Genomic DNA, 25,373 nt, shown 5'->3' with positions numbered 1-25,373 from the left:
TACCTGCATAGAAGTTTGGTCCACATTAACGAAAATCTTCTTGTCATTATTTATATTCTTTCTATTCTTAATAACAGCTAGTACATCATGGTTATTCGATAAGATTACTTTCAATGGCCGTTTTTCATTTCTATTATTTTTCTTTCCCATTCTGATTGCCTTTATAATCGGAATTTCTTCATCTGAAACTTGCTTGAAAATTTCTGGGACAGAGTGGATATCATCAACCGCATTGCTGTTCTCAGGTAAATTAAAAATCATTATATTTTTCGATCTAATTTGCCGCTAGTTCAATTCACGAATTATTTCGTCAGTATTTAAGTTTTGAGTCTGCATAAACTCATGATGAAGCTCATTAAATTGTAATTGTAGATCATTCATTTTTTTAATAAGTTTTGGAACAAATAACAACCCTTCCTGACAATCGTTGCAAAAAAATTTCAAAGAACGCTGCTTTTTTAGCTCCATTACTTTGAACTCTGTTGGAGAAAGGTCACTACACTTACGGTGAATAAACCTGCTACAGCTATCACAACTTATTGAATTTTTTTCATCACAATCCATTAAATCACATTTATAACAATTATTCATGTTTGGAAATAAATATCAGACGGGTTCTTGATTATCTTGTTGGTTTTTTGTAATACTCCTTAATGACTATTAAAGTATTTTTATTGAAAACTAGATGAATTATTCAAATTTTAGAGAATATGCTAAGACATTTTAATTACTACAATACATCATTGAATATTTTTATTTATTTGTGATTTTGAAATATGTGATTTTCTAATTTACTGTACCAATAAAAAAAGCATCGATTATGACAATAAACACCTTTTCTTTCTAGAGTGTTCATAGTAGGCTTGGTGTAATGTCAAAGATTCATGTTCCGGAGAGACCCTCCGAAGAACCGGAAACTGAAGACGAATTGAGAAGTAGAGCAGTACGTAGCATGGTTAAAGTGAAACCTAGAACACTACCGGCAGTTTCATCACAACCTAATAAGAATCTTCTCCTGAAAGCGGTAGCAGAAGCTAACAAGAGCGTATCGGAGAAAACCAGTGCGAGTTCTAAGGTATGTTTTTATTTAAATCGTAATTCGTAATGCAAGCACACTTTTAAAGTATAATTTATACATTTATGTTATTGTTAAAAACTATTAAAATCTAAGTTTTTATATTTTTTCTATTCCATATCCCGTTGTCATTTAAAAATATTGATATCTTTTTTTTTCAATTAATCTTGTCCTCTACAAAGGTTATTAACGGGATTAATATAATTATCTAGAAAAATCTACTTTGATACATTGAGCTCCTTAACTAAATAAAACATAAAACATGTTTATGCATGATTTGATTTTCTAGGAGAATTTTTCCAAGTGGGCCGAAAATTGTTATTAACAAATAACTAATATAAAAATACAATTTCACCGAATCCTTTCGGAATTAATTTTTTAGACATCTCTATCTTATATCTCATCGAAATAAACACTTTTTGGCTCTTGGTATTTTTTAGAAAAATGCTACCTTTTCGACTTATTTGCAATTTTTTATTGAAAAAATGCCCTAATTAGTGACTTTTGAGATTTTTTTTGTAAAAAACTACTAAATTAATTGGAGTACAAAAAGCTTTAAGACTATAATCTTTAAACCTTCAAGTATAAGTAAGAATATTTTGACAATGATGAGTGGTTTCTATCTTGCTAAAAACATAGTTTTAAATTTAACGACGTTCTACACCTTTGTTGCGGGGTATGCCTCTCAGAGGAAAGGGGGGAAACTTATATGCAAGCGAAAGTTGGTAACAATGCATTTATAGCATAATACTCAAATCATATGTTTCAGTATTGAATACTTTATAAAAATAAATTATAATAAATTACGGAAATTACGGAATTAATTATAATAAATAAATTAAAAATAAATGGTACGGTAAACAATCCTCATTTTTTAATATATTATTCCTTACAAAAAAACTTTTAATGCAAGCACAAATAATTAAAAATCGTAAATTTGGGTCAAAAGTTATCAACTTTTTAAGAATTCCCATAAGAGCCCATGTTAAAACTTAACTTTGGCCCTTAATAATAATTAAACGGCACGGTAAACAATTTTTAAAAAATCAAGTCTTAGTTTTTTTAAGTAAACTATAACATACTAAAATTTCATGCAAATCTTTAATTCTTTTGCCGAAGGTGTAGAACGTCGTTAAACAACGATTTCTACGCGCCGTGCTCCTGTATTGCAGCGACTGCTGTACACACTTGAAACGCGGCAGCGTAGACTGATCGAAAGCGAAAGGCATATTCGAAATATTTGGGTCCATGTTTTCAGCGGGATAGAAACTATTTTATGCTTAGTAATTTTATATTGTGTTACTTTGAAGTAAAACAACTAATGCAATAAAATATTGTCTACTATAGAGCTTCCAAAAAAATAATTATGCAACATGGCAAAGTGTTGTAAAATTTGCCTACTTCAGTATGGCATAGAATATAGAGAATGCAGCAAACATTGTAATCAGCATGTTCTACGCAATCATGACCTGTATGAATTTGCCGGTTGTCATCTCAGTTGCTTTTCAACCGTTGATGTATACAGGGTGTCCCAGACTAATTTAGCCAGGCTATATATCTTAAACGAATAGAGATTTTCGAATGGGACAAAAACTGATCTATTCCATTTGTAATACACTGTAATATGGCGTAGAAAACGTCATCCCCTAGATATTCATCCCTTGTTACAACCCCTAACTTTAATTTTTTTAATAGCACCCTGTACATTTTTTTATAGTTTTGGATGTGGTCTTCGATCGTCTATTCAACATATTTTTTAAAAATAAAATCGGTTAATAAGTAATCAAGAAAAATATCAGTTTATTTTTGATAATTATGTGTCCCAGACTAATTTATCCAGGCTATATTTCTTAAACGAATAAAGATTTTCGAATGGGACAAAAACTAATCTATTCTATTTGTAATAATATGGCGTAAAAAAATCATCCCCTAAATATTCATCCCTTAGTTACAACCCCTAACTTTAACTTTTTTTTTATATGTAGGGGATGATTTTTTCTGCACCATATTAAAGTGTATTACAAATGGGATAGATCAGTTTTTGTCCCATTCGAAAATCTTTATTCGTTTAAGAAATATAGCCTGGATAAATTAGTCTGGACACACATCATCTTTTCATAGACTTCGAAAGCGCATATGACAATATAAACCGAGAATTCTTAAGAAAAGCAATGAAAGAATTTAATATACCAACACAACTAATAGAACTGATAAAAGAATCTCTAAAAGTAGAAAGTAAAATCCGGATACAAAACGAACTAACGGAAACAATAGATGTGAAAAAGGGACTACGCCAGGGAGACGCTCTATCATGCAACTTGTTCAACATTGTACTCGAGAAAATAACGAGGGACACAACAGTCAATACTCGAGGAACAATAATTAATAAAAGCGTGCAAATACTAGCATTTGCAGATGATGTTGACATAATCGCAAGATCAAGAAGAGAAATGATAGAGGCATTCAATCAAATAGAACGAGCTGCACAAAATAGTGGCCTGAAAATCAACCAGAACAAAACAAAATATATGCAGGTAAGTAAAAACACAGAAATAAGGCAGACACAAAATATAACAATAGGAGAATACAACATTGAGGGGGTAAAAAACTTTACATACTTGGGATCCCTAGTCACATCTGATAATAACGTAGCAGAGGAAGTGAAGAGGCGAATATTTATTGCCAATAAAAGTTATCATGGCTTAATTCGGCAACTAAGATCAGACAACGTCGCAAGGAAAACAAAATGCCAAATATACAAAACCCTAATAAGACCGGTACTCACATACGGCTCAGAAACCTGGACACTCACTAAAAGAGAGGAAACATTGTTAGCCACCTTTGAAAGAAAAATCTTGCGACACATATATAAGGGCACAAAAAAAATGGAATTTGGCGAAGAAGGTACAACTTTGAACTATACGAAATATACCAGGATCCAGATATCATAACATTCATTAAAATAGGACGGCTGCGTTGGATGGGGCATGTAGAAAGAATGGAAGAAGGCGAAATACCAAACAAAATATTCAAACAGATGCCAGTAGGAAAAAGAACAAGAGGAAGACCGAAGCTGAGATATTTAGAACAAATAGAAAATGATAATAAAACCTTAAAAATAAAAAACTGGAGAAAAAAAGCACGAAACAGATCAGAGTGGAGAAGAATCCTGGAACAGGCCAAGACCCAGAAAGGGCTGTCGAGCCAATGATGATGATGATGATGAAATTAGTCTGGGACACATAATTAACAAAAATAAACTGATATTTTCTTGATTATTTACGAACCGATTTTATTTTTAAAAAATGTGTTGAATAGACGATCCAAGACCACATCCAAAACTATAAAAAAAATGTACAGGGTGCTATAAAAAAAAATTAAAGTTAGGGGTTGTAACTAAGGTATGAATACTTAAGGGATGATTTTTTCTACGCCATATTACAGTGTATTACAAATGGAATAGATCAGTTTTTGTCCCATTCGAAAATCTCGATTCGTCTAAGAGATATAGCCTGGCTAAATTAGTCTGGGACACCCTGTATGTACACTTCGAAGTATGTACACAGTAAGTGAATATTTTACAAATGGATACTTCACCCAGGTAATTGCGTTATTACGCGAGCGCTATAGTCAGGGAACTGCCGTCCGTCGCTTACTTATGACGCAGTCTGTAGTCTCAAGGGCTTACCATCGCTACCAGGGGACCGGTAGCTACAGTCGACGACCGGGTCGGGCGGCGACGTGTAGCGACAGAGAGGGGCGATCGGAATCGGCGAAAATGTTCAAAGTGATATCTGCCAAATTACAACTGAGATGGCTTTTTCCGAAATTACGGGCAGTCACTACAAAAGTGAACTGCATATTCAAATAATATATGGCACACTGAGCATTGAGCACAAGTACAGCCGATTAGTAGTATAGGAGAAGCATAGGAGTATATACAGGGTGGGGCATTAGTGTGACAAAGTCCAATTACTCGTTTGTCGTAAGAGATACGAAAAAAAGTTATTTAGGTAAAAGTTGAGGCACACATAGTATCATATTTTAAAAATATATTCAAATATACAGGGGCGTCCGTATTGACAGGGTGACACAAACTTATGTTTTTTTAAATGGAACACCCTGTATATTTTTACATTTTTGGATTCTCCTCGATGTTTCCTTTTTTAAAATATATGCTTTTGTAATATTATACGAGGTAGTTTAAAAGTTAATTACGTTTTTTTGTTAATTTCGTAGCAAAATCTACACTCTGTAGAATTGTAGTGATTTGACATCAAATTTTCTATTTACATTCAAACGATTTTTAGTATAGTCTACTACTGTTACTCATTAATACTATAGCGAAATGTTTAATTTTAGTATACAGGGTGGGTCGAAACTCGGAATGAGTATTTTCTGAGTTTTCTTAAATGGAACACCCTGTATTTTAGTATTGTAATAAAATTATATTTTATGGTACTTTTTTATTTCTTCAGCATTCCCTATACCTAAGTGCTTTAATTTGTAAGTTATTCGTCATTCTTTAAGCAAACATTAATTGCAACAAAAATTACGTAAAATTTCATTAGGTAGCCGTGAAAATATCCAATCAAAAGTAATTTTTCGAAAAAAAAAAATACATAATAATCTAGCTTGATGCTTAATTTATTAATATTGGATGAGATATCCAAATACATTCGTAGTTAAGGTTGTTGGTGCTTAAAATATTAATCAAACATACAAAATTCTGCCTAGTTGGCTATGACACAAAATTTGCTTAAACATTTGACATTATACTATTTATATAGTTCCAGTTGATTTGATACCATTACTAATATTAATTTTTCTAATGAGGAACGGATTAAAATGGCTTTGTGCTAGGAGAGTATAACAAAAATGATCTACTTGCAATAAAAATTTATCATCAGCAATTCCCTGATAGACAACAACCAAAAAGAGAAACTTTTGAAAGTATACTAAAACGGTTTCAACAGACTAGATACTTAGATTGTAAGAACGATTGTACTAATATGCAGATCCTCAGTGACACTAAGGATTACATTTAATTGCTGTTTTCTTCACTTACAATAGTTTTTATTCGAGCAGATTTATCATAATCTAAGTGATCAGTCCGTTGAAACCGTTCTAGTATATTTTTAAACGTTTCTCTTGTTAGTTGTCGTCTATCAGGGAATTTCTGATGAAAAATTCTTATTGCTAGTACCACATTTTTGTTATATTCCACTAGCACCAAAATCTTATTAATCAGTTTCTCATAAGAAAAATACATATTAGTAATGATAACAAAGCAACTGGATCTATTAAAATAGTATAATGTCAAATTTTTAAGGAAATTTGGTATCATAGCCGACTAGGTAGAATATTGTATGTTTTTATAATTTTGCGCATTAACAATCTTAACTACGAATTTATCTGGATTCATCCAATAGTAATAAATTAAGGATCAGACTAGATTATGATGCATTTTCTTTTCCAAAAATTATTTTTGATTAAATATACAGCCACCTAATAAAATTTCAGGTAATTTTTCTTACAATTAATGTTTGGCTTAAAGAAACACGAATAACTTACAAATTAAAGCACTTAGGTATATGGAATGCTTAAGAAATAAAGAAGTACCATAAAATATCATTTCATGACAATACTTAAATACAGGGTGTTCCATTTAAGAAAACTCAAAAAATACTCATTCCGAGTTTCGACCCACCCTGTATACTAAAATTAAACGTTTCGCTATACTGTTAATGTTTAACAATAGTAGACTATATTAAAAATCGTTTGAACGTAACTAGAAAATTTGATGTCAAATCACTAAAATTCTACAGGGTGTAGATTTTGCTACGAAATTAACAAAAAACGTAATTAACTTTTAAACTACCTCGTATAATATTACAAAACTATACATTTTAAGAAAGGAAACATCGAGGAGAATCCAAAAATGTAAAAATATACAGGGTGTTCCATTAAAAAAAACATAAGTTTGTGTCACCCTGTCAATACGGACGACCCTGTATATTTGAAAATATTTTTAGATCATGGTACTATGTGTGCCTCAACTTTTACCTAAATAACTTTTTTTCGTATCTCTTACGACAAACAAGTAATTGGACTTTGTCACACTAATGCCCCACCCTGTATTAATTGCTGGATGTAGACTGCATAATCCAGATCTCACATTCAAACATGTCCAAAAAAGTCAGGTGTTAGCTTGGCCACATATATAACGGACACATAGTGTGAATATAAGAACTACCAAGCACTACAAAACCATAGAAAATAAGAAATTGATATAAGAAACTAAAATTCTTAGAAATGAAAGTTAAAAAATAAAAACTCAGTGTACAAACGAAATACACTGGTTCAATCAAACTTAAAGTTAATGAGCAAACTACAAAATTGAAAATGTAATGAATAATGTAATGTTGAAAATGAAATGAAACAAAAAGCATTACTAATCTAGACCAACTGACAAACAGTAAGATGTGTGAAAATATACTAACTGTGGCAATGGTATATCCAAATTACAAAAAGATATAATCTATAATATAAAGATAAAGAAAGCTATAATCGATCTTGTTGATCAAATAGTACAATGTCTAGAAGAATCAAATAAATGTCTAGCAATTTTTCTGGATCTCGCTAAAGCTTTTGATACTATATCACATGAGATTCTTCTAAACAATTTATATAAAAATGGGGTAAGAGGTATAGCTTTAAATCTTATTAGTAATTATTTATCTCAAAGAACACAAAAAGTCAAAATAGGTAATTGTATTAGCTCAACTAAAGAGATTACTGTTGGGGTACCCCAAGGAACAGTACTAGGTCCGATTCTATTTATACTGTACATTAATAGTATAACCGAAATTCATGGGTTTTCAGGGCGAATTTTATGCTATGCTGATGACACAGTCTTAGTATTTAAAGATTCAACATGGGACCGCGTATGTAAAACAGCTGAATCTGGCATAAGTAAGATACAGTTATGGCTTAACCACAATCTGCTCAGTCTGAATATAAAAAAAAAACTAAATTTATTACTTTTTCTCCCACTATGTCTGATCAGCCAACTAATATTAGTTTAAAAATTCATAGTTCAGATTGCAACAGTGTGCAGGCATGTCCATGTCCCTCTTTAGAAAAAACTAAATCTATTAAATATTTAGGAGTTATAATTGATCAGCATCTGAGATGGCGTGAGCATGTGGCACACGTTGCAATAAGAATTAGATCCTTAATGCCTAAATTTTACTTATTAAGAGACATTCTCTCAAAAAAAACCTTGAGTATCCTATATAACTCTTGGATTGAATCTATAATACGATATTGTATTGTTGTTTGGGGTGGTACATTTAGTAATACCTTACATATTTTACAGACAGCTCAAAATACACTTCTTAAAATAATATTTAAAAAAAGTAAACTTTTTTCCACATCACTTTTATATAAAGAGCTAAAACAAATGAGTGTCCGATCTATTTATATACAGCAATCATTAATTTGGGTATTTTCCAATTCAAGTAAGTTAAAAATAAATCAACATCAAAAGTATACAAGGACAACTCAACAACTTTTGGTTAAAGTACCATTTTTCAGCAAGACAATTACAAAACGATCACTATTTTATTATGGTCCAACTCTATATAATTTATTGCCAAAAAATATAAAAACAATAATAAATTATAAACGGTTTAAAAGAACCATAAAAATATGATATTAACTAAAACAATTGAATTCAACATTTTCTAAAAATTAATTTTCTAGCCAGACTGTCTTCTAGTAAATATAGTTGCGCCATGCCGATAAGGTCTTCTCTCCTCTCACTTTCAATTGTATTTTGTCAGTCATAGAGTATGTAAATTATACCAGCCACAAGTACTTACTGTTTAAAATTGTACAATTGGATTGTACACCTTCAGGGATTAAGGTTACAATACAGGTATTAAGTTGCCTAGTGTGCTTTTTCCCTGAAGTGGGTGCATTATATTAAATATAATATTATTGTTAATTACAATGTACAAAATTCTTCTTTGGAAATAAAATTGAATTGAATTGAATTGAATATGGAAAGTGTAATTTACGCCAGCTGTACATCAATAATTGATCACGAACAAGTTTATCTGACACGTTCAATGACTTTGGTGATTGCAATGTTAACATTAATTAAAGTATTAAATAAATAAAACTACTAATAGATATAGACTCAGTGTAGGAAATCTACGCTACGTGTGTATACATATGCCCTCGTGTTGAAGTCAAGTTGAGAGTGAGAGTTAGTGATTTGCCAGGGGTAATAATACTGGAACTAATGTATTTTGAATGTTTGGAAGATTGTTTGGTTAATTTCTTTATTATAATATGATTGCAATTTGGTAAGAACTCAAATCAATCGTGTTTATTGCATTTATAAAAAGGTATGTTATTGGATTTGCGTGACCATGGTGGGGATATACGAAACTATGCCAGCGCCCGTAGCGGCCAAATATGACAATTTTGGCGAATAATGATTGAATAATATTCTTTTCGCTTACCTTATTATTGCCGTTTTGATTTTTATTATTTATTTGTATATTTTCATAACGACTTTCTTTCCTTCTATTTCCATTTTGTGTTACATACGCACCACAAAAGTAATAGTTTAATAGACCCGGCTAATGTTGAAATCTGGTAATAATAATTCACACCGCCTAATTGCGTTCGATGTACACTTATCAATGTTAATGTTAACACCGACAACTAAACTATAACGAAAAAGTAAAGAAAAACGCTTAAAATTGATATTTTCTTCAGAGAACTTTGAAATGTCGGTTTTTTAATTTGACGTTTATTTGACACTTGAACTTATTGTTTGTATAATAAATTTATGTGTTCCTAACTATGAAGAATTAATCTGGCTATGTCATAAATGCTTATAACTGTCAAGGAGATTATAGCACTTACCTTTAAATGACTGAGGTTGGACATCATCTTCAGGGGTTGCATGGAACCGGCCGTGGATAGCCGCTCTCTTAGGGTCGATTTCTCATACCTGCGTTAATCTATAGTTCAGTTAACTGCGGTTCATCCTTGAACCTCAGTTTGTTTGGAAATGCAATTCTCATTGTCAGTTCAAGTTCTACAGCTTTCGAGAAATGCCAATAAATGAAAAACGCTAAACCATCGCTATTTTGTATGACTTTTTTTATGCTGTTTCTGAATAAAGTTAAATTTAAGTATTAATAGTCAAACAGTCATTTTAATGATATAAATAAATCTAATAAACATAAAGATAATGTTATCGTTATGCTTAACATGCGTCTCGTGATAAGTTGCAATAATACAACGCATGCGTAATCAGTTAAAACATCTGAACTGGGTTCTGATTGTTCTGAATGTCCGAATTTCAGCGTTCAGGAAGGGTTCAAGCTGAACGTAGTTAAACTGCCATTGGTTGAAGGTGAATTGAGATTTTGACTTTAAACTGATGTTCACTAGAAGTTCAGGTTAAACTGGAGTTGAACTCGACATGAGAACTCGGCCATTAGGATCGTTTTCTCATACCTGGGTTAATCTATGGTTCAGTTGACTGAGGTTCATCGGAGAACTTAGGTTTTGTTTGAAATGTATTTCCCATTGTCAGTTCAAGTTCTACAGCTTTCGAGAAATGGCAATAGATGGCAAAAGGTAAAAAACTATCGATATTTTGTACAACCTTTTTTATGCTGTTTTTGAATAAAGTTAAATTTAAGTATTTATAGTCAAACAGTCATTTTAATAATTATAAATATATGTAATAAAAACAAAAATAATGTTATCGCTTATCGTTAGGCTTAATATAATAAAATAGGTTATATACCGCAATTCGCAATAATACAACGCATGCGTAATCCTTGAAATCATCTGAACTGGGTTTGAACGGCCGAATTTCAGCGTTCAAGTTGAACGTAGTTTAAACTGCCATGGGTTGGACGTGAATTGGGAAAGACGATTTTGACTTTAAACTGACGTTCACTAAAAGTTCAGGTTAAACTGGAGTTGAACTCGATATGAGAAATTGGCCCTTAGAGTGTCCCTTTTTGTAGGCGACGCGATGTGACTTGATCAGCTCTCATTTTCGTACTGATTGTGTCTTGGACTGGGGCGTAGGTACTCAAAGGGACCGGATTGGTGGTCCCGAATCGAAAGTCCTTTAGACCCCAAGGGAAAGCCATAAATTGACGCTAATGTCTTACATACGGCAAGTCTCTTTGAAATGTAATGACTTAAACAAATATGAAAAAACTCTAACATCGAAGTAACTTTAGTAGTAAGTATAAGTTAATTAAAAATTTTAAAAATACAAATGGATTACATAAATTTGTTCAGAACGAACGTTTTCGGACTTATCAGTCCATCATCAATGAACTCATGTACTTGCAAAATAGTCCTAAAACCAAACAGTGGTTCTATGTGGAATTCAATTTACATTCTTAAATCGTAAAATTAAAAGGCTTAAAGCAGATGTTAGCGGACACTTTCCTGGAACATTACGAGACCCTACCCGAAATCTCAAGCAACCATCTTGGTTAACTGTGACTTGTGATTTGTCTGCCAAGTGACTTGGCACTTGGCAGACTTCAGTTGACCGAGATAGTTGCTTGAGATTTCGGGTAGGGTCTCGGAAAGTATCCGCTTCAAGCCTTTTAATTTTACGATTTAAGAATGTAAATTGAATTCCACATTATAATCACTGTTTGGTTTTGGGGCTATTTTGAAAGTACATGAGTTCACTGATGATGGGCTGATAAGTTCGAAAACGTTGGTTCCGAAAAATATTATGTAATCTATTTGAATTTTTGAAATTTTTATTTTTATTATACCTACTACGAGTCGAGTGCGGAAAAGAGACTTTCTGCAAGAGTTAGAAACAATATTTTTTCTACGAGTCTTCAAAAAATGACCAAATCTTAATCAATTAATTTAATTAATATGAAAATACATACACAAATTAATTCTTTGACAAGGTTGTCAAAACCAAACTTTCAGCATAATTGGTTAGCATGACGACGATCTTGGTTTCCATGACGACGATTCAAAACCACTCTTAAATTAGCCCTAAAGTAGCAGAATAATTAGCCCTTAAAGTAGCCCTTAAATAATGTCACACTTATTTAGAAACACAGTGTATTGATGAAGAACCTGTCTAGTTGTTAAAGTACATAACTTTTTTATTATCCAACATAAGCGAATGAATAAAAAAACAAAATGTTAAGAAAACCTGAGGCTGTAGTTAGGTTTTAATCTCAGTATTTTATAAATGCTAGAATATTCCACAGGGTGATGCGAACTTTGAGAAAAAAACACAGTTTGATTGGTACATCCGGTATACAATGAAAATTTAGCTGTTTAGCAACAATATTATTACACTGGTATTGTTAAAGAATCGGGCTATATCATGTTCAAAAAATGACTTAAATCGGCCAACAGGTTTAGGAAATATGAGACATCAAAAATGACCAAATTTTTAAGTGGGCCGATTTCTATGCACGTAAGTTTATTATGTTTTCCATCTTTTGCGTTACTTGGCCGGTTATTAGCTTGCTAATCACCGTAGATTTAGTATAAGAAAAATATGATAATATTTATTATTACATAATTAAGTAGAGTCGTATAAGTAAAAAATATGTGATCAGCCGTAGCGCCGCGGCATGACAACTGGTCTCATAAGCCAGAGCGCCTGGGTTCGAGCCCCAGCACAGACAATCCATTTTTCATTTCTAAAAATGATACGTGTTGTTCACCGTGCCTCGGAGAGTACGTTAAGCCGTCGGTCCCCCTGGGCTAGTGTAACATCGATACTAGTTACTTGAAACAGGGTTAAAGATGTAAATGGCGCCGGAACCTGTCCGAAACGATCTCCCCGGCAAAATGCCATACGATATTATTATTATTATTATAGTATAAAATATTAAAAATAAATATTTGCTTACCTGAAAAAAAATACTGCATACTTTCCCAAACAATATTAAAATATAAATAATTATGTTCGTATCGCACTACACCTTGGCTTAACGCAAGTCTCCTAGAAAGTCAAATCATGCCATCCATACGTTATTTATTTGTATAATGTGATGACATCGTTGTCTTTTTAGGAGCGGAAATATAAAGGAGATAGACGTTAGTGAGAATTCAGAACAAATAGCACTGGACGCTCTAAGTTTTATGTGTACTACTTCCAAGAATTATTTTTTATATATAAATTGTGAAATATGTAAATAAATCGTTTTTCAGATCTGTTTCTTTTATTGGTTCACACCCATCTTAATTTTTTTAGACTTTTTCAAGACTATCGGAAGACTCTAGTGACGATGTACCTAGTACACGGAAGTTATCAAAACGATCAAAAAGCAAAATCAGAAATATTATACTTGCTCAGGTTTCGAAAGACGAGAGCGATACTAACGACGAAGAAAAGGAATTCGAGTATGTCCCTAAGCCAATTAAGAGAAGGCATTCCGATGATCTTCCCGAATATGTTCCTTCCCCCAGAAAATCGATAGAAGGTAAGAATTAATTATTAAAAACATAATGCATATAAATGATTAAAATTGTCGATATATAGTTGCAGACCACATAAACTATTTTTAGAACCATTTTTTTTTAAGTCGAGCGACTGTTTGAGCCGATTTCTTCTTCAAGTGTCATCTCCGCATTGGAGATTGGCAATCGACCACTCAACTTTTGCTTTCTAACATAAGCTATTCTAAAGAGTTATTTTTGTTGAACTGTAACCATACAATGGACTGACTACTTGACTAACGGCCGGTTTCACAAAGTAAAGTTAACTTGTGGTTAAGAGATAATCAGAGGTTACCCCAAAATATGCGTTTTAGTTTCAGGTCAACGGCGAAGTTGTGGTTAACTGACAGAATTTTTAACCAGAGGTTGGAGTGGGTTACCCTTATGGGTATACCCAGAAGGGTAACAATTATGAAACTGAAACGCATATTTTGGGGTAACCTCTGGTTATTTCTTAACCACAAGTTAACTTTACTTTGTGAAACCGGCCGTTAATCTCAAAAACTGGTTAGTACATTACCTGAATATACAGGGTGAGTAGGGAGGAACGCGCCAAACTTTAAGACTTTATAATATATGTACATAAAAATAATCAAAAATAACTCATATGTTGTTATTCGATTTTCATTTGTTTCCGAGATACGGGGTGTTAAAATTTTTATTACAAACTGACGATTTAATTATTCCTCTAAAACCGATTGAGGTGTGTAACTGAAATTTGGTGGGTTTTAAGACGTAGTTATTGCGCATGTTTTGACACACAATTAAGAATTTTATATTCACCATTGGCGCGCGTACGTGTAATAGTCTGACATTTTTTAAAGATAAAAATGGTACGCCACTGAAATATTTCAAATTAAAAATTTTTCTTGAATTCCTCGTTCAATTTGTGACAAAAAATCTATCTTCCCTTTTTTTCATGCGACGCTTAGTTTTCATGCAAAAAATGAAACATCTTAACGCTTACAAAGTTTTCGACGAAGTTTTTATATGAATGTGTGAAACTTATTTCGAATACTTTGTAAGCGTTAAGATATTTTATTTTTTGCATGAAAACGAAGCGTCGTATGAACAAACATGAAGATATTTGGTTTGTCAGAAATTGAACAGGGAATTCAAAAATAATTTTTAATTTGAAATATCTCAGTGGCGTACTTTTTTTTTTCTTTAAAAAATTTCAGGCCCTTATCCGTATGTCCGTATGCGCGAAAAATGGTAAATATAAAATTCTTAATTGTGTGTCAAATTATGCGCAATAACTATGTCTTAAAACCCACCAAATTTCATTTGCACACCTCAACCGGTTTTAGAGCAATAGATAAATCGTCAGTTAATAAGAAAAATTTCAGCCAAACACCCCATATCTCGGAAACAAATGAACATCGAATAACAACATATGAGTTATTTTTTATTACTTTTACGTATATTATACTGCCTTAAAGTTTGGAGCGTTCCTCCCCACTCACCTTGTATATCTTTATCCAATGGCGCTACAGCCCAAATCGAGCCTTTGTCTCCTCCAAACTATGCCTCCAACCTTGCCGACCCCGCGTCGGTCTTCTCCAGTTTTTCACGTCTAGCAAATTTTACGCGTCCGCCGCCACGTCATCCTTCCACCTTTTCCACGGCCTTCCTTTTGGTCTTGCGCCCTGCATTCTCACTACATGACCAGCCTATCCCCTATCGAAGTCTCTGAATAACGAATTCTGAGATCGGTGTCGAGAGATCGGCTTTGGACAGTTGGTAGAGTTAACGTTGTACCTGGATCTATATAGGGTGAGGCAGATAAAGGGCCTATTAGAAATATCTCGAGAACTAAATTAAAGAAAATTATGAAAATTGGAATATAGGGGTTTTGAGGTGTGAACTATTTAATGAAAATATTTTGATCTCTTTGCTACTTCCGGTTGTACCGGAAGTTGATTGTAACTTCGTTTTTTTTTAATGGGAGACCTTATATATTTTTACGTTTTTGGATTCTCCTCGATTTCTTCTTTCTTAAAATATAAGGTTTTGTAATATTATACAGGGTAGATTAAACGATAATTACGTTTTTTTATTAATTTCGTAGCAAAATTCACACTCTGTAGAATTGTAGTAGTTTTACATCAAAATCCCTTTATATGTTCAAATGATTTTTAATATGGTCTACTATTGTTACCAATTATTATTAGTATAGCTAAATTTTGAATTTTAGTATACAGGGAGGGTCGAAACTAGGAATGTGTATTTTCTGAGTTTTCTTAAATGGAACACACTATATTTTAGTATTGTAATGAAATGGTATTCTATGGTACTTTTTAATTTCTTAAGCATTCCCTATACCCAACTGCTTTAATTTGTGCTTAATTGTTAATCGCACCAACAATCTTAACTACGTAGATATTTTGATAGCTCAACCATTATTGGCAATTTTAAGTATCAGTCTCGATTAGTATGTATTTATTTCCGAAAAATTATTTGTGATTTAATATTGTTACGTTATTTTAGGAACTATTACGCGAATTGACATTTAATTATTATTAAATAAATAAAAGACTTACTTGAAATTGTTTATTTATAACACTTACAATTAACACTTATTTAACAACAATATCTAATTTATTTCACACTGTCTAACATTTAGGTTATTTACAAATACGACTTATCTACTTTAAAAATACATACATTTCAGAAACCCGATCAAACAATAAAATTCACGCGTCGATAAAAGTATTCACTGACTGGACTGCTGCGGTAATCTCTCCTCTTATATACTTCGGTAGCGCTCGCCTCGAACGCCGTGGTAAGGACTGGCCTTTTCTAGTAACGCCGAGAAGCTTCGGAAATAAATAGGCCGGGTTGTGAGCAGCATTATAAATAAGCCCCCTCCTTAAAAGATGGTTCCTCCTGGAACCTTGTCGAAACTGGAACTGGATGCTGGTATCTGCAACTGGACCCTCTTTTACAACTCCCAGTTGTATAAAAGTGACAGGGGACGGTTTTCGCTCCGCACCAGTAACTATGCGGATTGCAACAGACTAACACCTGGACCTCGGTGTCTTGGAAAATTTCTTCCACCATATTTCGGATAACTCTCCAGTCTAATTGGCTGCATTCTAACTTTGGCATGGCTAACTTTTGCACGTCGGACTCCAACACGTGCTCTCTCAATTGAATTAATGCATCCCATACATCTTGGTAGGTAGGTTGGTCATTGACAGTGGCTTTTGTTAACAGATAGAATAGGTAACGTGATGCATCTTGGAGTTTCAATGCTTTGCCAGGAGCTGGCAGTTGGCATTGAAGTTCTGCAACTCGACCAAACTTCCTTCGGAAGGCGGATGCCAACCCTCGTGCGTCTTTGATACTGGCCGGGATGGTATGGGCCAGTGAATAGTCATCGGGAAGTGCGAGTAGATCTCGCTTTTCTTCAGTGGTAACACCATGTCTCGCTTTACCGGTACCTCCGTAGGCACCCATGAACTCTTCAAAGGTAAGGTCAGGTATTCCTCGAATTTGGTTGACTTCCACTTCTTCATCTACGTCGTGGTCTCCCTCGTACGGCGCCAACCGGTTATGGTGGACTATCATCGGCTTTCCCCTAGAAATCTTACTTATTCGGTAGATGACGTCATTAATTTTCTTGACAATGAGATACGGACCTTCCCAGAACTGCTGCAACTTGGGAGAACAACCTGTTCGCTTCTTTGGATTATAAAGCCAGACTTTGTCGTTCTCCCTGAAACATCCCTTCTCGGCTTGGGTATCGTATCATTTCTTCATTCGCTAGCGATTTGAAGATTAGAACGGACCAACTCATGTATATCGTCCATTCTTCTTCGCAATTCATTCACGTAATCCTCACCAGCAACATCTTCTCCAGGTCGACATCCAAACTCTAGATCACAGGGTAGACGCATCTCACGTCCAAATAGGACTTTTGCTGGTGTTTGGCCCGTTGATTCATTAACAGCAGATCTATAGGCCATTGCGAAGAACGGAAGGTACTGGTCCCAGTCTCGTTGATGATTGGACACCATCTTTGTCAAATACTTGCCGACTGTCCTATTCATACGCTCCACCATTCCATCCGATTGTGGGTGATAGGCCGTAGTTCTTGTCTTCTTCATGCCTAGTCTATCACAAATTCCCTGAAATAGATCGCTCTCAAAGTTCCTTCCTTGGTCACTATGGATCTCCAGAGGCACTCCGAATCGGCTGATGCAGTCTTTGATTAACACATCTGCAATAGTGGCGGCCTTCTGGTCTGTAATTGCGTAGATCTCAACCCATTTCGTGAAGTAATCCATTACCACCAACATGTATTTGCATCCTTTGTCACTTTCTGGAAATGACCCGGCAATATCCAAAGCTATTCTTTCAAACGGACTTCCAACATTGTACTGTCTCATAGGAGCCTTTCTTTTCCGGTAGGGTCCGTTACTTGTAGCACAGGTAGTAAATTTCTTACACCAGTCCTTCACATCGTCGGAACTATTCATCCAATAAAATCGTTCCCGAATTCTCTGAAGGGTTTTCTTTACACCAAAATGCCCTCCTGATAGACTGTCGTGTAACTGACGAAGTACTTCGGCTACTCTGCTCTTTGGAATCACCAACTGTGTTCTCCTCGCTGAACCATCATCATTTTCCATTACTCGTTTAAGCAAGTTGTCTTCCAAGATAAATGAGTCCCACTGGGCCCAATACGTCTTAACTACTGAGCCTAGGCTTGATATTTCTTGCCAAGATGGTCGACGATTTTCTTCTTTCCATTTTCGAATCTTCTGTAAAACTGGATCTTTTTCTTGTTCTTCCTTGATCTTGGTAGGCGTCCACTCGTCGTTGACCACTGTTGTTCTTAGTACTGCTGCTTCCTTTGACTCTGTTTTGTTGCAATGGGAACACTCTTCTGGGCACGGCCTTCTAGATAAATAATCAGCGTTCCTGTGGCTAACTCCGGCCCGATGCTCGATCTTAAAATCATATTCCTGAAGTCGTTCAATCCATGTGGCTATCTGACCCTCTGGATTCTTAAACTGCATTAACCATTTAAGGGCGGCATGGTCAGTTCGATTAGAAACTTCCTTCCATGGAGGTATTGATAGAAGTGTTCCACTGATTTCACTACTGCTAGAAGTTCTCTTCTCGTGACGCAGTAATTTCGTTCAGGTTTTGAAAGCACTTTACTAAAATATCCAAGGACTCGTTCCTGTCCTCTTTGAATCTGAGATAGCACTCCTCCAATTCCCACATTACTTGCATCCGTGTCTAAGATGAACTCTCCTTCTGGCAGTGGATACCCTAGTATTGGCGCTGTGATTAAATGCCTCTTCAAAGTTTCAAAGGCCGTTTGGCAGTCTCCATCCCAGCAATAATCCCTTGCTTCCTCTGTGAGTCGCGTTAATGGCTTAGCGATATCTGCAAACTTCTTAATGAACCTCCGGTAGTAAGTACATAGTCCCAGAAAACTTCTCACTTGATGTTTATCAGTTGGTTCAGGCCATTCCTTAATGGATTCGATTTTTCCTTTATCCACGGTCACTCCTTCTTTGCTGACTATATGACCTAAATAATTGACTTTACTTTGAAATAGCTGGCATTTCTTGGGGTTTAACATTAACTGGGCAGCTTTAAGTCGATTAAAAACGTCTTCTAAATTCTTCAGATGGTTTTCAAACGTCTCCCCCAAAACGATTATGTCGTCTAAATACACCAGGCACGTCTTCCAAGATAACCCTCTCAACACATTTTCCATAAGCCTCTCAAATGTCGCAGGAGCATTACAGAGTCCAAACGGCATAACGTTGAATTCCCATAATCCAGATCCTGTCGTGAAGGCCGTCTTCTCCTTATCCACTGGATCCATTTCTACCTGCCAATATCCAGACTTCAAGTCCAACGTAGAAAACAATTTACTTCCAGCCAATGTGTCCAACGTGTCGTCAATCCGAGGCAGAGGATAACTATCTTTCTTGGTAACATTGTTCAACAAACGGTAGTCCACACAGAACCTCGTAGTTCCATCTTTCTTCTTGACCAGGACCACCGGAGAGACCCATGGGCTCGTAGAAGGTTCTATCACCCCGTCTTTCTTCATTTCTTGAACAATCCTTTCAGCTTCCTCTCTCTTCGCCTGTGGTAATCGTCGAGCTGTTTGACAAATTGGCCTAGCGGTACCAGTGTCAATTTTATGTTTGACAACTGTCGTTCTTCCTGTCTTTCCTCCTTTCGGTACGAATATGTCACGATATTGCCGAAGAAATTCCCTTAATTTCCTTTTTTCCACTTGGTTTAGAGACTGGCCTGCAACTGCAACCATTTGGTCGAACTTGTCGTTGGAATTATCTGATGTTGTCGTCTGACGGATTATGGACGTCACGGGTACACAAGTTCCTACTTTTGTCTCCTTCTTGATGGTCACCCGGTAGTCATTGACATTAATCAATCTCACGGGAATTTCTTTAGCAGAAGTAACCAATTTCTTTCCAATTATGATTCCTCGGCCAACCTCCTCGTCGTGGTTCCATGGCTCCATCATAACAGGCGTTCCTTCTTCTACAATTCCATGTAGCCGCGCTACGATGATCGTTTCACTCCTCGCAGGCACAACTGTATCTTCTTTAATGGCTGCTAGCACAGTGCTGTCATCATGTGGATGAAGAAATACCTCCTCGTTGCCAACTTTGATTACCCTATTCTTAAAATCCAATTGAAATCCATGCAAATTCATTACGTCCATTCCTAATATAACATCTTCTTCGATGTCTGCAACTATGACACTATGGACGAACTTTTCTGCTCCAATCCCTAATTGTATCTGGATTTCTCCGTGGGTGTTGGCATTTTCACCTGTGGCAGTCCGTAGTTGCAACCTCGTTGGTAAGAGTTTCTTACGACTGTTTATAACTGACGGTCGTATAATGGTCCTGGTCGCTCCGGTATCCACCAACAATGTATACTTTTTACCATTTATTTCTCCATCTACATATACACTATCTTCACGACATTTCAAAGAAGCTATTAGTATGAGAGGGTCTTTGGAAAAGTTGCGGGTCGAAGCTGCCCCCCTAAGGCCGACCCGCCTAGTTTTCCTGCTGGTGAGTCTCTTGACTGTTATTGTACCTAGGGTACTTACATGAACTCCGTACGTGTCCCATTTCACCACAATTCCAGCACCTTCAGACCAGCAATTCCTGGTCTTCGTTTTCTTGTATGAAATGTCCTTTATCATATTGACAATCTGGTCCAGTTTGTCTTCATCCTCTTCCTTTTTCACTGTCCTAACTTTACTGTACCCGCCAGAGGCCTGGGTAGCTGATTCGTATTCGAGGGCGGCAGACAAGACATCGACCAGCTTCTTGTGACGAGCTAATCGCAGTGTTCTTTGCATTTCATGATCACGAAGGCCATCAATGAATGTTTGAACAGCCAACTTTTCCATCATGTCTTCGGGAGCTGTTGGATATGCATACCGTACTAACCTGGCAATATCGACCTCGTATTCTTGAAGAGCTTCATCTTTCTTTTGTCTTCGATTTTTAAACTGTGACTGATAGACATGCTCTAAATGTTCGTGCCCGTATCGCATATTCAGTCTCTTTTTAAGCTGCTCGAAGTCATCTGTCTCCTCTACGGCTATGGTCTGGAGGACATCCAAAGCGTCGCCTCGAAGAGCAATAGTGAGGTTTACAGCCTTTTCTTTTTCGGACCATTTCGTTCGAAATGGCCGCCGATTCGAACTGTTTCATGTAGTTGTTCCATGATGACTTTCCGTCGAAATTTGGCACCTTAACACGAGCATAACCCACACTCCCTTCAACTATAGACCGTGGCTCCAATTTGTATTTCGTTTCATCATCTTTAATGTCTGTTAAGATGGGTTCCATCCCTTTGTCTACTTTTTCCGTTTCCTCCATTTTCTTTTCTATTTCCTTGATCTTTTCTTCAAAAGTAAATTTTATGGACGATATCTTGTCGTCAAAATCCGAAGTGACTTTAGAGATCTCGTTAGTCATCTTGCTTTCAAGGGATGAAATATCACCCGAAACTTTCTTCTCTAACGATGCAATGTCTGTCGAAACTTTAGAAACATCGGAGGAAACTTTGGAAACATCGGAGGAAACTTTAGAAACGTCGGAGGAAACTTTAGAAACGTCGGAGGAAACTTTCGAAATCTCGCCAGAAACTTGGAAGATTTCAGAAGAAACTTTGTTCTCTAACGACGTAATGTCTGTCGAAATTTTCAAAACATCCGAGGAAACTTGGGAGATTTCACTAGAAACTTTTTTTTTTCTAACGATGTAATCTCCGTAGAAATCTCTTTAGAAATTGACGAAATTAAAGCAGTTTGCCTGTCCTCAAACACGTAGGTTTCTGGATCATGACCCTATTCTTGTAGTGCGTTCTTCAGACGAACCACTAGATCAGCCTTTTCCCCGCTGCGTCGAGCTCACGATTTTCCATTTCTGTTCTGAGCTCCGTAAGGCGCAGATCAGAAAGTTTCGGCTTATACTGTGAAGACATGGTCACACACTTTATTTATAACGATTTATATTTTATTTATTTTTAAAGATTCCACACTGTATTTACGCGAATTAATTTTATTTATTTCAAGTATCCCTACTTCTGCAACATTTGTTACGTTATTTTAGGAACTATTACGCGAATTGACCTTTAATTATTATTAAATAAATAAAAGACTTGAAATTGTTTATTTATAACACTTACAATTAACACTTATTTAACAACAATATCTAATTTATTTCACACTGTCTAACATTTAATTTATTTACAAATACGACTTATCTACTTTAAAAATACATACATTTCAGAAACCCGATCAAACAATAAAATTCACGCGTCGATAAAAGTATTCACTGACTGGACTGCTGCGGTAATCTCTCCTCTTATATATTTCGGTAGCGCTCGCCTCGAACGCCGTGGTAAGGACTGGCCTTTTCTCGTAACGCCGAGAAGCTTCGGAAATAAATAGGCCGGGTTGTGAGCAGCATTATAAATAATGTCACAATATTTTTACGGCCAACCTAATAAAATTTCAGGTATTTTGTGTTGCAATTAATGTTTGGCTTGAATCACCAATAACTCACAAATTGAAGCAGTTAGGTATAGGGATTGCTTAAGAAATTAAAAAGTATCCTAAAATAACATTTCATTACAATACTAAAATACAGGGTGTTCCATTTAAGAAAACTCAGAAAATACTCATTCTGAGTTTCGACCAACCCTGTATACAAAAAAGGAAAAATTTAACTATACCAATAATTCTTAACATAGTAGACTATATTAAAAATCAGTTGAACATGAACAGAGTTTATTATGTCAAACTACTACAATTCTACAGGGTGTGAATTTTGCTACGAAATTAATAAAAAAAACGTAATTATCTTTTAACCTACCCTGTGTAATATTACAAAATCTTATATTTTAAGAAAGAAGAAATCAAGGAGAATCCAAAAATGTAAAAATATACAGGGTGTCCCTTTTGAAAAAACGAAGTTACAAACAACTTCCGGTATAACCGGAAGTAGCAAAGAGAATAAAATATTTTCATTAAATAGTTCACACCTCAAAACCCCTGTATTCCTATTTTCATAATTTTCTTACCTTGAGTTCTCGAGATATTTCTAATAGGCCCTTTAACTGCCTCACCCTGTATACATATCTATGGTATATATGGTTAATAGTCAAAATATCTTCTTTATAACTTTTCTTTCAAACACAATTCAGCTTTATTTTTGTATTTTCCGTCATCATCCATGTCACGCATATTGGTCTGATAATAGTTTTGTAGAACCTGATTTTAGATCTCCTGTGTGTTTTTGGAGGAAATACATGGGATAGTGGAAAGGAAGTTTTGTTTCCCCCTATTATTCACCTTTGAATTTCTACTTATTGTGTTTCCTGTTTCCTTTCAACTTAGAACTGGAGTTTAAGGATAGAGATGAAAGTTATGCTTTTTCAAATTCTGAATAGATGGCATTGGGTATATCTAAATCTCTCTACGTAATGACGTTTCGAGATAAGCAGTATAGTAACCATGAACATTAATTATTGTATCATCATTATTATCACCAACAGGCTTCGCTTGGTTAACTTTTTCTTAAAAACTACTAAAATTGGTTAATTTTTTAAGAAATAACTGTCACATATCCCAAGTATTAAAAGTAAATTGTCGTAATGTAACTAGAAATAATGACAAGTATGACATCTTCATACGCAGCCTGGTAAAATAACAATACCCTTTACATTAAACCACAATTATCTTTAAAAGTAACTTTAGGTATAGGGAACCCTAATACTATTTGAAATACAATTAACTTTTTTCATTAAAGTTATAAAGTACAGGATATTTCATTTAAAATGACTGACTTAAATGTGTTAAGTTCAAAGAAATGGCGTATCATTTGTGCACACATGCATAATGAGCTATTAACTTGTAAAAGTTTGTCTCTGTCAGTTTTTGATAAAGATGAATAACTGAAAAAATATAAAGTTTTGCCCTATGATACCTCACACAAATTTTGTCTAAAGTCTTACGCAGAATCTAAAAATGCATTAATATACAGGGTGTTCTATTAAAAATAACAAAGTTGCTGTTCACTTCCGGTATAAACGGAGGTGGCATGTTTGTCAAAATATTTTTAAGTTCACTATAACTTGTTATCCCCATAAACCAATATTCGTAAGCTCATAAATATCTGTATATTCTGTATAAGCATAACTCAAAGTAATAAGTAATAGCAATAGATCTCAAAGACAAAGAAGTATTTAACAATTTCTACTTTAATAAAATTCATCGTTGCCGTACCTAATTATAATATTAAAAAATATAACTTTAACAGCTTTCTATGATACTAATCGACAGTACAATCATAAGTGAATTTCACAATTTAAAGAAAAGCATGCAACAATACTGAGACATTTTTTCTTTCTGAGAAACTTATCAGCTCGGCGATATTAACAAAAGGTTTCTGTATACCAAACGGGAATAATATGGTCTGTGTGTGTTTGTGTTTTATTGGCACTGGTTTTACCAACCAACTGGCTAGTCAATTTGTTTGAGTTCTCTATTTGCAAAATATAGGCTTCGTATCTGTATGCGAATGTATAAGCAAAATGTATGGCAATTTGCATTTAACATTTAGTACATGAAATGTTTTTTTATTATTTTTAATATTTTTTTACTGCGCTCACATAAACCCGAATCAATACCTCGGAGTTTTATACCTTGTTAGGGACTTTTTATTTTTTATTGTATTTTTATTTTCTTGTTTATTTTTTTTTGTATTTTTTTATTCATTATTTTTTTTATTTTATTTTTGTCTCTATTTTCGTAAGAGCTTTAGTAATAAACTAGAAGTGAAACAATAAGGAATGCACGTAATTTTCCCCTTGTTGCCATATTCTAAATTTGAAAAAATATTTAGGGAATAATCAGATATTTTTGACATGCTATTCGTATTACAGCGAGCATTTTATTGGTTAGAAGTAGTGACGATTATATATGACGTCATTATTAGATTTGGTCAGATGGTAAATGGTAACTGACGTCCTAATATTGGAGGTTAAATACAATAGGTTTGTTCTAGCAAACAGTCAAACTAGTCAGAAACCGTCAGCAAATAGTTGGTCAGTGAGAGAACATAATGCAGTCACCAGTGCTATCCCCTCTACTCGCACTGGTCCACTATTCGCTGATGGTTTCAAACCGTTTGAAACTGATGCTAGAACAAACCTATTGTAAAATTATTGT

The 25,373-nt window shown here is 34.7% G+C and overlaps 1 protein-coding gene across 1 annotated transcript in view; it reads left to right on the top strand.

Annotated features, from left to right (window-relative positions):
• Window positions 1-25,373, top strand: part of LOC114328595 (uncharacterized) — a 288,450-nt gene that overhangs the window by 16,587 nt on the left and 246,490 nt on the right. The window contains exons 7-8 of the mRNA XM_050656295.1: window positions 848-1,075; window positions 13,371-13,599. Coding sequence (XP_050512252.1) covers window positions 848-1,075; window positions 13,371-13,599 — 457 coding nt within the window. The remainder of the gene's footprint in view (window positions 1-847; window positions 1,076-13,370; window positions 13,600-25,373) is intronic.

The sequence above is a fragment of the Diabrotica virgifera genome, chromosome 1, assembly GCF_917563875.1.
Source record: "Diabrotica virgifera virgifera chromosome 1, PGI_DIABVI_V3a".
NCBI lineage: Eukaryota > Metazoa > Arthropoda > Insecta > Coleoptera > Chrysomelidae > Diabrotica > Diabrotica virgifera.
The sequence above is the reverse complement of the archived record's forward strand: the minus strand, read 5'-3'. Positions and strand labels throughout refer to the sequence as shown.